The sequence below is a fragment of the Leguminivora glycinivorella genome, chromosome 25, assembly GCF_023078275.1.
Source record: "Leguminivora glycinivorella isolate SPB_JAAS2020 chromosome 25, LegGlyc_1.1, whole genome shotgun sequence".
In the NCBI taxonomy this organism is placed as follows: domain Eukaryota; kingdom Metazoa; phylum Arthropoda; class Insecta; order Lepidoptera; family Tortricidae; genus Leguminivora; species Leguminivora glycinivorella.
The window spans coordinates 8,372,828-8,389,704 of NC_062995.1; the positions used below are offsets into that span (position 1 = coordinate 8,372,828).

The 16,877-nt window shown below is 38.6% G+C and overlaps 2 protein-coding genes across 2 annotated transcripts in view; one reads left to right on the forward strand and one right to left on the reverse strand.

The window, feature by feature from the left end:
- Positions 1–585: 585 nt before the first annotated feature.
- Positions 586–3,222, reverse strand: LOC125239377. Its single transcript, XM_048146941.1, has 3 exons — positions 2,738–3,222; positions 2,011–2,280; positions 586–1,554 (listed from the first exon to the last, which is right to left on the reverse strand). Exons 1-3 carry the CDS (start codon positions 3,212–3,214, stop codon positions 1,135–1,137), a joined length of 1,167 nt encoding a protein of 388 aa, XP_048002898.1. The 5' UTR covers positions 3,215–3,222; the 3' UTR covers positions 586–1,134.
- Positions 3,223–3,712: 490 nt separating this feature from the next.
- The window catches only part of LOC125239305 (monocarboxylate transporter 13-like), a 125,821-nt gene continuing 112,656 nt past the window's right edge, over positions 3,713–16,877 (forward strand). The window contains 1 exon segment of the mRNA XM_048146848.1: positions 3,713–4,088. The gene's annotated coding sequence lies outside the window, so the exon portion shown is untranslated.

Genomic DNA, 16,877 nt, shown 5'->3' on the forward strand with positions numbered 1-16,877 from the left:
TGTATGCTATCCGGACATCTCTGAAGAACTTCTAAATAAGTTGGATCGCCTTCTCAATAACTGCATACGCTTCATTTTTTGCCTACGCAAATATGATCACATCTCTTCTTATCGTTCCCAGCTTGGCTGGCTTCCCATCCGTCAACGACGCAGTGTCCGCATGCTTTGCTCTTTATACTCTGTGCTTAATGATCCACACGCTCCTGTGTACCTCAAGTCCCTCTTTCAGTACTATGGTGTCTCTCGCGAGCGCCGGCTCCGCTCTTCTGGCAATATGACCTTATCCATCCCACCGCATCACACTGGCTTTATGTCTTACTCTTTTCGCGTGCATGTAGCGCGCCTTTGGAACTGCCTATCACCGCCCACAATATCTCTGCTTTGCCTAAAGGTTGACTGGTAGAGAATGCTGTCTGGCATTAAGTCCGCCTTTTGTACTATAAGTTTTGTGTACAATAAAGATTAAATAAATAAATAAATAGACAATATGTATCTGTGAGTTTTGTTCTGAATAGTGTTGTGAATATTTATAAATTCTTATAAATGCATGTTACTGTACTGAACAATAGTTTTAGGATTATGGTATAGTATAATTTGAAGACTTCACTTTTTGGTTTAATTTAATTATAATAGCAATATTGATACATAAGATAAGTCAGGCGCATTATTGATATAAATCGATAATATACAAAACTTTTTTGAAAGTGCTCATACTGTTGAGAGGAAATTCGCCTATGATAAACATGTTTAGTCTGATCTGAACACATGTCTGACTAACCAATCAAATATGGCAATAGAAAAATATGCATTTTTTTTAGTGAACAAAGCGTGGTGCCTACATTTTTCATTGTCGCCATAACAGCATGCCTTAAAATTATATAAAATTACAATGTACATTTTTATAGATGGTCAACCAAATCTTGGCACTAAGAAAGGCGGCAAATTTGAAAATTGTAGGGCTAATTGTCTTTTTAAAACCTTAACGTAGGTGGAATCATCGACGAGCCATAATACTTAAACATTGACTGAATTGACTGACTTGTAGGGGCGAAGGTATAATTCAAATAGAAAATTATATTAATTTCGCGCCATTTTTTAGAGCCCAGATTTGGTTCACCGTCTATACATATATTCTTATGTAAGATTGTCATCGTTCAAATCTCTGTAAAGTTCTTTCAAAAGTATTTGTTTACACATTGATGGGTTTACTGTCGTACTCTGCTGTCTATCCGATGGTTGTTCTAAATAATCGCTATCATATACGAATAAATCATTATTATTCAACGCCTCTTTATTTGATTTCAAATTTCCACTTTTTGATTTTTGCCGCTTATTTTTGTTTTTAGGCCTAGGGTTGTCCCGTTTCTTTTTATTCGAATTTAAAAGGTTTAAAACTAAATGGTCCTCCTTCCTTGTAGCACTCAGTGTGTCGAAATTAAAAATGCCGCAGTTGTCGATGCACACGTATTTTTTCCTGTTCCTTTTCATTATTCTAGAGTAAATTATGTCGTTTGTTGTATTTATAACTCTGAACACTATGCTTTCTGGGTTTATCTGAAAAGATAATGTAAAATTTTAAATCAATTGTTATTGCCAAACAATAACATAATTGTTTAAATATAACATTAGTTAATGCGTATAATTTTAGACGTAAACTCAATGTATCAATGTATGTCTCGGTGAGAACTGATGTGGAGGTAAATGCATGTTTACATATAATTTAGTTTTTATACAAAAGTATGTACATTTAACTCTGTTTGTTCTCCTAATAAATAAAAAAAAAAAAAAAAAAAGTCAATGTTTTGGCTTTAAGACAGTATAGGTGAAAAACCACTGAAAAACTTAAGAAAGTCACGTGTTCGAATAGGGTGTTTGTTTTGTTTGTCACTCACACATATATACAACAGGTGCCTTTCTGAAGTTTTTTCTGTAGATCTATGAAGTGGACTAGTCTGTAATTCTATTTAGATTTAGAAATTATTACTAGAAAAATAAATAAAAGTTTCTTACTGCATAAACAGTTGAAAATTCGCACATTTCCCGCGTTTTACAAAACGTGGGTAAAGTGCGTTCAGAAACGTTCTTCGAGTAATCCGCATTGACTACATATTTCGTTATCATAGGAATTCCACATCCAAATATTTCATTTAATGGGATCACGACTGGACATGAGTTATGTTTCGCTGTGTTTAACTGCCAAAAATGTGCGACACACACCTCGTTCCTATTTCTGAAGGAAAGTATTTCATATGAACACTTTGGCTGGTTCTCTTCAATTACCTGTAAATTATTTTTGAAGTTACTCACGGTTCTATATATCTAAAGTGAATGAGAGGGAGAAAAATAATTCTTCTCGCTTCCACCATAGGATATTATGCGGATGACCTTGGTACCACGTCACACCAAGGTCACCCATAGTGGTAGGGAGAAAATATATCTCTTGCTCGCTCTCACCTATGGGTGGCTTTGAGACGCTTCACTTATGGGACTTAGGCCGAAAGTACCATAGATATATGATCATAGTCTGTATGCCTCCCTTTTTCTCCAACGTTAAGAAAAAGGACGGCATGTTGCCTATGATCGTATTTCTATGATAAACATGATAGTGGACTGTCGGCCTTACGGGTGGGTGGGAGTCTGTTTTACAAAATTTATTTCTAAGGTTAAAATAGCGTCGTTGTATCTCATAAGAATGTAAGTGTTATTCGTATTTTATAGCTGCTTATAATTAGCTTACCCAATATCCTCCCATGTGGCAACTGGTGCAATTATTTTCAGCTAATTTTACTATATTTTGGCACCTGTAACATATAATTTCCTTTTTCTTTCCAGGATAAGTCACTTCTCTCCATGTTCTCCAGTCTAAGTCTCTTTTGTACGTGTATTTGACTCCAACCATACCTATAATTTTTTTGAAGGCATTTTCAATACTTGCTTGTTTTCTTATACTCTTAGAACTGCTTACCGCAAAATGCGGAATTTCGTCAAAATATTCAGTGTCCTTTGCGATATGTTCGTTTAACTTGTGAAGTCTTTCTTCTCTTTTCCTTTTTTGGGCAAGCTTTTTTTTTAACTGGTGTTCTAGATCTGAATTTACAGCTAAATCGGATGCATAATGTGGCAAATATTCTACATCATTTTCTGCTGAATGCGCAGTATTTATAGATAAATTTATAAACGTTAGTATTGACCACAATGCCCAAAACTTAAACATTTGTAACTAACTGTTGCTGCTTCAAATTAATAACTGGAACTATCAATACCCTACTGCCTAATCTAGCAGTACAGTACTTATGAATGTTTATAAACATTTTCAGTAATCAGATTGAAACAATAGAAAGTCATAGTCGTCTTGGAGTGTTTTGATTTATTTTGAAATTTACCGCTTAGTCGAGATTTTTGCCACCACTAGTGATGCGTTTAAAAAGATCAAGTACTGATACATTCAATTTAATAATGCCCATTGTTAAACATAATTTAAATAACAGCCATAACGAAACAGAAATAACAAACTAAAGTAATTTTTGAATAATAATCAAATGAAACAATTCTGAAATTAATTATTGAGAACACATGCGTCTCCTTAAACTAAATGGAATATTGACGTATGACACAACTGGCAACATTAAAAAGTATGAATCAATTCAAAATGGCAGATTTGCGCCGATTTTAATGAATTTCAAAAACAGCTGACTGAGTTATGTACAGGAAATAAATCTTCAATCAGTAATGAAACTGTTTTATAGGACTCGAAACCGATGGCTTTTTCTGTTTGTCTTTAAATGATGGCGCATTTTCGTTTGTTGTGGACATTAGCTTGAGGTCGATGTCCTTAGTACTACGTGAATGACAATTTTCAGACAGCTTGGTTGCTTTCATTTCGTTTCATTCATTGTCAAAGGATGATACGGTGCTGTCGCGTACCGAGCGCTCGCTGGAGGGGTGGAAAACTCCATTAAAACGAATAGTGTGTGATATTTGTGCCAGTGATTTATAAGAAAATATATAACGTAGTGTTGTGGTGTCATGATTTTTTTGCACTTTGATCATTCGTGCTTTTGATTTTTTAGAAAGCTCAATACATATCGGTGAGTGTTTTATGTTTATTATTTTAATCGTTTAATAATTTGCGGAGTTGTTAAGTTGATGTTTTGTTTGGCCCCTGTCCTTTGTTCGCCAAGAATGACAAGTACAGTAGTTACTCGTTTTCACTAAATACATAATTAACTTGAATGAATGCTCATCTATTCGGACATTGAAACAACTGTGGAGCTATTAAAATTTAATGATGTTTAATTATTTTAACAGACACGTGCAAACATGGCATGGTAAAGTTTTCTTAACCAAAACATAGCACATGCCATTACTATGAATAATTCGTACACGTTGAAGAATACAATTCTAAAAATAAATTACTTTACACTTCAAGAAATTGGCATCTTCAATATACAAATTTTATGTGGATTACAAAATGTTTAAATTAAAAGTGTTAAACTTATCAAATTTGCTTTTGTCTTTAAGTAACACACATGCAATCAAGTAGTTAACTTTTGTGACACTTTACAACTCTTATAAGTGAGTAATATGGACAGAACTCTTTCATATGTTACTAAAACACTGCTGATTATAAAGGGCAAGAATGTATGAAATTACAAAATAGGTTTTTAATTATTTACATGCTGCTCTTAATGTTTTTAATAACAAAATGTTGGAAACAAAGGTTGACTGGTAGTGTATGCTTGGGCGTAGTGATTAATCAAATAATCACATACCTAAATAAATAATATATATATTTGTTGTGGGCATTGTTTTAAACAAGGTTCCTAAACACTTTGTTATATCATATCATATTTAGTAATTATCTATAGAAAACTTATCTTATATTACAATTATACTTTAAAGAAGTTTATTAACAAGCAAACTATACAATATAAAAGAAAAATCAATCACAGAACAATTTCTTATCATATAAAATGTAACGAATTAGTAGTGATAGGAATGTCATAATTTTGATAGAAAATAAAACATACTTTGAATTCCTAGTGACTCTCTTTGATCACAATAGATCAGAAATGGTTGCAGTGATACATAAGGCGCTCTGAAGCCTTACGTAGCCCCTACTAGTGTCTCAGCTTGGCTTTGCTAAATGTAAATAATAAACTTAAATCTTTCTCAAGAATCATTCTATACAGAGTTGAAAACCACATGAAAATCTGTTCAGTAGTGTTTGAGTTTATTGTGAACATAGAGACAGACTAGGCAGGGGACTTTGACATACATTTTGAAGAATGTCGTATCTATATGTCTTTTTATTGTTGCTAAAATTGTATAAATAATTAAATAATAAATAAATATTGGGGACACCTTACACAGATCAACTTAGGCCCAAACTAAGCAAAGCTTGTAATATGGATGCTAAGCAACAATATACATACTTACATAGATGAATACATACTTATATACATAGAAAACATCCATGACTCAGGAACAAATATCTGTGCTCATCGCACAAATAAATGCCCTTACCGGGATTCGAACCCAGGACTGCGGCGTAGCAGGCAGGGTCACTACCGACTGCGCCAGACCAGTCGTCATTATATCACAGTTTTGTGTGAAAGTCAACATTACGATTTGTTATGTCTGAAACACCAAAATCTTTGATATTTTTACAACTTGAATGTTATGTTATCTAGCCATTTTAATCACTTGTGTGCTGTAAGTATTATCTAAAACATTTTTTTTTTTAAATTATTGTCCCTTTATTTTTTGACAGAGTGGGAATTACGCACATTACAGTTATGCCCAATGTGTGGGACTCGCCGTTTCCTTCCCCTCCCATGGCGAGAGGGGGAAACTTGGACCTACCCACTAAACCCACTCTGGCGTTTCATCCTCTTTGCCGTTCGTGAGGGCGCGCTGGACACATAAGGGCCCTAGAAAGCCACATCATATAGTAGTACCTGTGGTGTTACTCTACGCCGGGTTTCACCAAACCATACTGATCTTCAGAAATTCCAGTCCATCGCCATATTGGTCCGCAAAAATTTTGGTGTGGACACTATTTCATTTTTAATGCCAAGCAGATTAGGTGGCTCGTCTTGTCAGATTTGACCCCTCTACCCGGGGTAGACCCGTGTATAAGCATGTATGCTATAATCATGCGATTCATGCGCGGATCCAGGGGGGGTCATGACCTAGCCTAGCATGAGCCTAGGATAGCCATACAAATAGACCACGTGACCCCCCCCTGGGCACGAAGCTGGAACCGTGCTTGGCTATAATGAGCATATAAGTTATAACTGCAAATGGTTGACATTACAAAGACAAAGAACAAAGGATTTTAAATCAGTTTTCAACATGTCCATATGAAGTGACAATCTATCATTAATATAAATACCAACGACATACTAACAACTATAACTATGTACTCATGTACTGTCAACTTAGCACCTACGCGTTATTTGCGGTATATCCCGTCCTTATGACTTGGTGATAGATTTTGTATTTGTTTCGATGAAGGACAATTTGTGTGTCAGTTGCTGAGTGTAAGAAGGTTCATTTTGACATGACCAGAACTTTTTTGCATAGTGATAAGTTTTATAACACAAAATTGGTTGAGGTAGATAAGATAGATAATTTATGTATTAAATCATAGCTTTTGCCCCTTATTTTCTACTAATTTATGTGGCACTGGCATTATCGTGAGCGACCTTGGATATTAGTAAAATTTGCAATCTCCTGTATGGGATGGGAACCCTGCACTTTCTGTCTATGCTCTATAACTTGGCACAGTTGTTCCTTGGGTGACCTTGAGTAGATTCAGACCGAGAGGCATCGAGAGCTTCCCTACAATGTATATAATTATAATATTAGGAATATATAGCTATCCATGCCGTAATCGGCAACGGCGACCCTAGCTACTTACGTTACGAGCGTGTGCTCGGATATGGCTTGCAAAGCCAAACTTGGTCTAGAAACTCTGTCGCACGTGGGGCAGTAAAGTTGTCCAGAACCATTGTAGGTGTAATAATAGTAGGAATATGACGATGATGAAAATTGCTTTGATTAGGAAGATTCACAGTAAGTGACATGTTTCGTTTATTTGTTTTCTTTTCGTACATTGACCTCTGGCCCCTCTGGGTCAAAACTATTAAGTTGATTAAACTGTTATTGTTACCAAGGTAGCCAACAATAACAAACATTAGCTACCTACATTGCTTACGAATGGCTTACAATATCTCGTCTCGTACTTAGCAATAAAACTTTTAAATCAATTGCATTGTTTGTATTACCGGTTGTTGATTACGCAAATAGTAAATTGAATACGCACGAGCATCTATTACTACATTTACGTCAACATTTTTTCGGTTTTACGTCACAGTTTTTAACACGCTTATATTAGCCTGACCTGTATGTATGTATATTTATTTATTTATTTATTTATTTAAACTTTATTGCACAAATTAACAATAAAAAGTACATATGGCGGAATGGTGTCCAGGTTTGTATGTAACGGAATCTTTTAACTTCATTTTCACCTGCTTCTAGGAGTATTAACTTGAGAATTTGCACAGGGGTCAAGGGCCGATGACAATGCAAATAATCTCATAACACATTTTTAGTTTTAACTATAATTGTATAACTATAATCGTGATGGGTGGCGGAAGAAAGGGGAGGCATTTGCCCAGCAGTGGGACACAATAATAGAAAAAGTATGTATAAATATGTATACGTAGTGTAAAATCTTATACCTACATAAGCTGTGGCGCGTGCGACTAGCAACTAACAAGTGTCATATATAGTAATATATCATCTGGTAATATTGACTAGATTTACTTCCTAACAGTCGTTTTCCTCGTTCGGAGAACCTTCCATGCGAATACATTAATAATAATATGTAACCTTAGTGCATAGGACGGACTTGTTCGCCTTCGGCCCCTGTTATGCGAACACTGTTCCTTTCGGGCAAAGAGGATCGAGTATTATAGAGAGTTACTGTCAAAGTAAAATGTGTAGTCACAGTGCATAGACTGCCATCTCTCGACACAAGCTTAAAACTTTTGAACCTCAGTTTTGACAATTTGGCCCATATTCTTAGCTTGATATGTATTAAAATGTCAAATATTAATATTAGCGCCATCTAGCCGAGCGTTCCCCAAAGGTGTAACGCCATCTAGGCCAACGTACCTTTTTCTTTGAGGTACGTTTTTTTCTTAGACTATCCGTATATTCGGAGTTACATATGTCTTTGCTTTCGGGCGAACTCGGTTGCGTTTGGAATTGATACAAGCAACTTACGGTTGGCGTTACAGATGAAGCGTAATCCTAAAATAAACCATGAAATAACTAAGTCACATATCTTCGAATTTGTAGGACTTGATCGAGAGTTGTAGTAGGTGGCGATCACTATAGATCAGAAATGGTCGCAGTGACACATAAGACGCGGATAAGCCTTGCTTAGCCCCTAACAAAGAAGAAGGGCCGGTAAAGTCACACGGGTCACACCATCGCAGGGGATTGTTACTCTTATGGCATCAAGGAACGTGAAGATATGCATTTTCTCGATATGATAAGCTGGCTATGTCCTGCGACGAGCCAATGTTGGTGGCATTGAGGCCTATTTAATGCGTCGGCAGCTTCGGTGGTGTGGTCACGTGTCGCGTATGCCGGAGGAGAGAGTGGCGAAACAAATATTTTACTCTGAACTGGAGGAGGGCAAGCGAAAGCATGGCGGACAACTCCTTCTATTCAAGGATGTCCAAAAGCGTCACTTAAAGAGTTGTGGCATAGAGCCCTCTCAATGGGAGCATTTGGCAGCACAACGACCAGAATGGCGCAGGTATTTCACAAACTGCGGGATTTCGAGGATCAACGTAAAGTTGACCTCGATACTAGACGCGACCAGTAGGCCTAGCACATGATGGCCGCGGGAGTATGTCGCCGCGAGATAGATGCCATGTCTTCTTCTAACTGTATTAATGACATAAGGACGGGTAGTCTATCTCGCGGCGACATACTCCCGCGGCCATCATGTGCTAGGCCTACAGGTCAAGGCCCGCCCACCCGCTGCCATATCCTACAATTATACTCACGTGTCCTCAATGTGCACGGAGTTTCGCTGCAAAGAGCTTAGCCATCTTCGGGCGCATGAGCGTCGGAACATTATTTAGGGGTCCAAGTGGTCGCCATGGTGGAAATCGGTCGGACTCAATCATCATCATCATCATGTAAACGTTTTGATTTCTGTACTAGCTACATGCTCTCCTCCTTAAATATTGCCGGTAGTAAAAATTACACTCTGTATGAACTCGACTATCAAAATACAGTATACACATCTTGTTCCTAATTGCATCACAAATACGTGTATACGAGTAAGATATAACGTGTAATATCCATATGCATACTTAATATTATAAATGAGAAAGTGTGTGTGTCTGTTTGTCCATCTTTCACGGCAAAACGGAGCGACGTATTGGCGTGATTTTTTAAGGGGAGATAGTTGAAGGTATGGAGAGTGACATAGGCTACTTTTTGTCTCTTTCTAACGCGAAGCCGCGCACAAAATCTAGTAAGATATAATACAGTGCACAGAACAACAAAGGAAGTAAACAACTTAGTCACCGGCCTTCAGATAAACGTGTTTACACGAATCTTTTCAGGAAAACAACACGAAAAATGGGACATTTGACTCACTTCGCTTTCCCGATAACTATTAATTGACAACAACATGTTTTGAGAATAACCCTGACCACAGATTATTAATAAGTTACTAACGTAACAGATCCTTCACTTACCCGCAAAACGACAAATGCCTACGCTTTATTTAACTAATACTAATAAGTTACTACGTAAAATTCAGAAGAACAGTAGGTACTATCAGCTGCAAAAATGCATGGAGAAATTATGAATTAGTAGGCAGAGCACATGAAACTACTCAGGTTTCAGTGCCACTCTTGGCAAATAAGGGGTTGAAAGAAAACGAAACTGTGACATTGCAGTGACAGGTTGCCAGCCTCTCGCCTACCCCACAATTTAACCCATATCCCATAGTCGCCTTCTACGACACCCACGGGAAGAAAGGGGGTGGTGAAATTCGTAACCCGTCACCACACAGGCATTATTATTATGAATTAATTCATTGATAAATTCGCCGTGCACTTTTGCAGCTGATAGCGTGCCACGCGCACGCGACTACACAGGCGGGCGCGTGGCGCCTCTCGGCCACTTGTTACCTCGAGGCAACCGCTACGGGTAGGTTATTATAAATAAATAAATAAATAAATAAATATTATAGGACATTCTTACACAGATTGACTGAGGCCCACGGTAAGCTCAAGAAGGCTTGTGTTGTGAGTACTCAGACAACGATATATATAATATATAAATACTTATATACATAGAAAACATCCATGACTCAGGAACAAATATTATAAACGTGCGACGGGGGGCGAGCGACGTTGATATTTGTTTTACAAGGGGGCAAACTTGTTGTTTAACCCCACGTGCCAATATTGATACCCGAGCAATCGAAAGATTCCTATATTGAACCGCGAACGTAGCAAGTGGTTCGAGAAATGGAATTTTGAGCGTTGTCAGGGTTTCAACTTTCAAGGCACGAAGGTTAAACAAACTTTGTCACTGAGTGAAACACACACTTTTTCACCACATCAACACGAATAAAAATCCAGCAATTTATTCAATATTTATAGGTAAAATCTAAGTATGAACTTACTTTGCACTCTTGTGGTTAAGATGAAATTTGTCTATCTATTTTCCAATAATCAACACAGCCTTTACCAGTTGGTGTGGTGAAAACTTAATTGTGATTAAAAAAATGTGCCTAATTATTTTTAAAATCGGGACTTAATCGCGTATAACTACATATTAAAGTAAAGGAGCACATCGCGGCTGTGAAAAATCGTCAGGTCAACAAGTCTGCCGTGGCTGAACATTTGTTAGAGTCAGGGCCAAACCACTGGATCGAACTACATGACCCTAAAGTCCTTTCCACGGAACGCCATTTCTACAGTAGAAAAGTGCGTGAAGCCATTGAAATCAAAAAACATCGCAATTTCAATCGGGACGAAGGTTTTAGGATCTCATCCACATGGAATCCTGTCATTAATAAGTGTAAGCCGAAAATAAAATCGACAGTCGTTAAATCGAATATCGTCAGTGTTGTATGTCGACAGAGTAACATCCCTAGTGCGCAAACAGTTCAAGTTGATAATCAAAACCAAGTGCGGGTAGTTCGAAAAACTCGCGCGGCTGTCAGAAGGTGTTGATGTCATTTCAAGCCAGTCTTCTCCGAGACCACGGGGACAACGCCGTCCTTGAAACGTTGGAGGTCAGTTTAATATGTAGTTATACGCGATTAAGTCCCGATTTTAAAAATAATTAAAATGTGCCTATATGTAACATTAACAATTAAAAACTCCCAGTTTACTTAGTGGAATGATTTTCATGAAACATGGCTAAGAACAGTAAGAACACTCCCGATTAATTCAGCTTTCAAACAAAAACAAACTAAACCTAAATCGGTTCATCCGCTCGGGAGCTACGATGCCACAGACAGACACTCGAAGACAAACAGACAGACAGGCACGTCAAACTTATAACACCCCGTCGTTTTTGCTTCGGGGGTTAAGTACAAACAATTCATATCAAACATTATCTACATCTACCTTCCTTCTCTTATTCGAGTCAACCAAGACCTTGGCCTGCACGCTTGATTGGTGTCAGCTGATATTAATTTTATAAATTATAAACGGTAAGTAGGTCACAATACTTATCAGGTAAGTATTTAGACAGTTGCAATGGGTACCACGCCGATCGAACGATTGCTTTCAAATTTCAAAAGTGCTTTTATATGCAATAATTATTTTGTGTCACAAGGGAGCAATAGTTATTTGTTTTACAAGGGGGCAAAGTAGAATCTTGAACGTTGCGAGGGTTTCAAGGCACGTTAAGGTTAAACAAACTTTGACACCGAGTGAAACTTTCACCACACCAACACGAACAAAATACTGACTATAAAACATCAAACTAAATCAAATCCATCAATCTATCCAATATTTATGATTGTAAATCATCATTTCTGTGGGCCTAGTGAAAAAGGGTATAACTCAAATTGACTCGGTGAAAAATGTCACAAGTCCGAGGTGGGACTTGTGCCCTTTTTCACCGAGTCAACTTGAGTTATACCCTTTTTACTAGACCCACAGATTTATAGGTAATCAATTCTACCAGCAAGCTCGAGACATCAAGTTAAAATTTGTATGAAATTACTTTGCACTCTTGTGGATAAAATGCAATTTTGCTATCTGTTTTCCAATAGCAAAGTAAGCCTTTACTCCTCCATTTTGAAGTTCAATTGGTACATTGTAGGACATTCCTCAACAGACGGACATCCAAACATCCTCAATGAACGACAATGGACACATACGCGCACGCGCAACAATTGTCGCTGATTGGTTGAATTGACGTCAACTCGTCAGCGCAACGCCAAACTATTATGCGACTGACATTTGACCAGTGATGTGACAATGATCCTTTCTGGGGGGTTACCATGACGTACTAAAGACGTTCAGTTTAGGTTGAGAGAAAGGGACACAGCTATAGCAGTTACATAGCTCCGTCCCTCTCTCTCAACTTAAACTGAACGGCTTTAGCACGTCATGGTAATCCCCCGGTTCTGTTTTTTAGGGTTCCGTAGCCAAAATGGCAAAAACGGAACCCTTATAGTTTCGTCATGTCCGTCTGTCCGTCTGTCCGTCTGTCCGTCTGTCCGTCTGTCACAGCCGATTTACTCGGAAACTATAAGTACTACAGTGATGAAATTTGATGGGAATATGTGTTGTATGAACCGCTACAAAATTATGACACTAAATAGTAAAAAAAAGAATTGGGGGTGGGGCCCCCCATACATGTAACTGAGGGATGAAAATTTTTTTTTCGATGTACATACCCGTGTGGGGTATCAATGGAAAGGTCTTTTAAAATGATATAAAGTTTTCTAAAAAACATTTTTCTTAAAGTGAACGGTTTTTGAGATATCAGCTCTCAAAGTCGTAAAAAGTATGTCCCCCCCCTCTATTTTTATAACTACGGGGTATAAAATTCTAAAAAAAATAGAGGTGATGCATGCTAATTAACTCTTTCAACGATTTTTGGTTTGATCAAAGTATCTCTTATAGTTTTTGAGATAGGTTGATTTAACTGTAATTTTGGTTAAGTTATTGTGCTTACACTGAAAACGATGGCTGAACCTTATAAGATAAATTGACATAATAAGTTTATTATATTTGCTGCTACGGAACCCTTTGTGCGCGAGCCCGACTCGCACTTGGCCGGTTTTTATAATATTGAATTAAGTAGTTTAGAAATAATTTAAGGAAAGAGTCATAAAACGACCCCCCCTTTATCTCCAGAACTACTAAGCCTATAACTCAGCTTTCAGACAAAAAAAACTAAATCGAAATCGGTTCATCCGTTCGAGAGCTACGATGCCACAGACAGACACACACACAGACAGACAGACAGACAAACAGACAGACAGACATACACACAGACAGACACGTCAAACTTATAACACCCCTTCGTTTGTGCGTCGGGGGTTAAAAAATCGTCAACATAACCTAACCACAAAATTAAAATTTTGAAAAACCCCCGACCGCGACCTAGTGGACCGATTTTCATGAAACATGGCTAAGAACACTCCCGACTAACATAGCTTTCAAATAAAAAAAACTAAATCAAAATCAGTTCATCCGTTCGGGAGCTACGATGCCACAGACAGACACACACACAGACAGACAAACAGACAGACACGTCAAACTTATAATTATAACACCCCGTCGTTTTTGCGTCGGGGGTTAAAAATAGACGAGATAGCCCTTTACCTGTATTGGCTGTATTGGATGATTTGGATGTCAAGAAAACCTATTAGAAATCTACAGTCAACCGTAAGTCGGACTTAAGAAATAGTTATTTGTTATACAAGGGGGCAAAGTTGTATTTTAACGCCGAGTGTGGAATTGAAAAACGAGCAAGTGAAAGGATTCTATAGTTCGAGAATAGAATCCTGAACTTGCGAGTTTTTTAACACACGAGAAGTAAAATACATTTGCTCCCGAGTGTAACACAAAACTTTTCCCCTCGTTATAGCGAGGAAACTACAACGAAAAAAATGCGTTTATCACTGCTTCCAGTAGTTTCACAGGTGGTAAATCATCTTTATTACTAGATTCACCTACTTTTATCAATTTTAAAGCAGTTAATTTGACTTTATTCAAGGTCAAATTACTTTACTCACTAGTGGATAAAATCCATTTTTACCCGCTGGTATTAAAGGACAAAACACGTGTTTCCGAGCTAGTGAGGGGAAAAAATAATTACGTGTAATAATCGTGAAAGTTTAAATCAACCTATTAGAAATCTACAGTCAACCAAGTCGGACTTAAGAAAAAAAAAACTTGAGTTACGAATTTCACTAACTGCCACTGCAAGTTGTTACCAAATCTCTTGAATTTTTCACATTTGACCAGTAATGTGACAATGATCCTTTCTGTTTCGATTATAATTTGATTTAAAATACAATAATAAGAAAAAATTCGATACTTGATGACCTTTTGACTGCGCTACAAGAAAACGGGCGCCAAAAATTTCGCGCCTTTCTAATGACAAACTTGTTTCACAATATATACGCAAACGTAAGGTAACGTTAGCATATCTAGATCGTTGCTAACCTAACGTCCATTGTTATCATGCCTATCGTACACGCCAGTGGGTGTGTCACACGCAGCCAATCTAAAATATCTAAATGGAACCCGGACTCGATTGAATAAGGCACAATTTTGTACACTTTAATATAATTCTTGTGATTGGACATAATGATGCTGTCATAATATGGCTTGTGAGCTCGCGACCTAACCTACCAAACTTTTATTTCGTATAAAAAAGGACGATACCATTATTATTGTTAGTATTGAGTGTTGTGCGGTGGACAATTGAACAAAAACGGATATCAATTTATCCATCTTGAAATTTTATAATATAAGATATCGGGTTTAGTGTTTACATCTGGGACTCAACACTCGTATCGTAAGTGACTTTAAATATGTGTACAAAACGCAGGATTTTTAACTGTTAAATCTTATTAAATTTAAGGGTGTAGGGAGGCGGAATGAGACGCCAAGTAGGAACCAGTTGTTTATTGGTTTAACTTCCAATATTACAAATAATCATCATACAAGTGGAGTACCTAGCTAAACATGAGTTGAAGGTCCTCAGGGACGACCACTGCAAGACCAAAGGCCAACCGATTATGAAGCTTATGGGCGGTCCGTGTAGACGGTCTCGACCCGTGCTTCATTTGTTGGTTGGACTTGGGGCATAGCAGAGGCCGTCTCCCAAGCTAGACCACTAGCTAACAACTGAATGACTGATCGGCGGCCGCGCGGCGCCTTTTATTTCGGTTTCCGTGCCGCCCGCGCTCTCCGTGCCGCTCGGAGTTCTTCACGCGCGCTCGGGTCGATCGGTCCGCTGATCGTGACAGGTAGTGATGTGCGAGCGAGAAAGTATTCGGATCCGCGCGCTCGCGCGTGATGTTATTTTGTCTCGCTACATTCTCCCCCTCTGGTACTCTTTGACGTCCCGTGAGAGTACCAGGAATAACAGGATCTGTGTTGTCTCTCCCTCTGGTACGTATGCAGACGAGAGAGTATCAAAACGTGTGTAGATCGGTTTATATTCCAGTTTCATGGAGTTGACGAAACACTGTACTGCTCTGCTTGTGAGGGTTTGTGAGAACCCTCCCCCTGGAGTGAAGCTGGTCCAGTAGTGTTCAACAGCATTGATAACTAAACAACTTCCTTTGCACGTGATACGTTGCTTGCATCCTTATTTCTATTCCAGAAAATATTGTAGGGTAGGTGCAACTTCTTCTTTGACATTGAGGGTAGTTGTCATTCATGGGCCCCACTTGGGCGCAACTTAAGATCGGGGGCGGTACGCATCGGCATTCTCATCCCCTTGCTCTGTCCACTCACGGCTAACCGAATATGAACTTATGGGCGGTCCGTGTAGACGGTCTCGACCCGTGCTCATTTGTTGGTTAGGCTTGAGGCATAGCATAGGCCGTCTCTCAAGCTTCACCGCTAACGAGTGAATGACTGATCGGCGGCCGCGCGGCGCCTTTTATTTCGGTTTCCGTGCCGCCCGCGCTCTCCGTGCCGCTCGGAGTTCTTCACGCGCGCTCGGGTCGATCGGTCCGCTGATCGTGACAGGTAGTGATGTGCGAGCGAGAAAGTATTCGGATCCGCGCGCTCGCGCGTGATGTTATTTTGTCTCGCTACAAGGGCATATTTATGTATCTAATAATGATACATATATCAAAAATAAGTCCATAACAAATATTTGTGATAAACACAGTAATGCTCCCACAAAGCTCGCAACTCCACGACATCACACTTCGTGAATTAGAACCTATACCACCTAATAAGAATCCGTTTCGCGTAGATTATTATATCGCGCCGGTTCGCACAGAGCCCCTTGCCACAGTATAATAAAGAGTACTATCGTACAGTAGGGCCACTCCTGCTCCCCGCTGAAAGTGCCGCCCACCCCCTCTCGGTTAACCCACAGTTACCGCCTGTCAAAAACGCGAACAGTCGACCTGTCATATCTCACTCATACAAGCATGGTACGCGTTCACCTACACGAGCTTAGACTGTGTGCTAGGAACGCGCCTCTTTCACATATTTGATCGCCAGTGTCTGGGGTGATATTTCACCACATTGACACTTGACATTGACAATTCTGTACCTATTTTTGCGTTGATAAGTAACATTGTGATTGTGACTCAGCGTCAATATTTC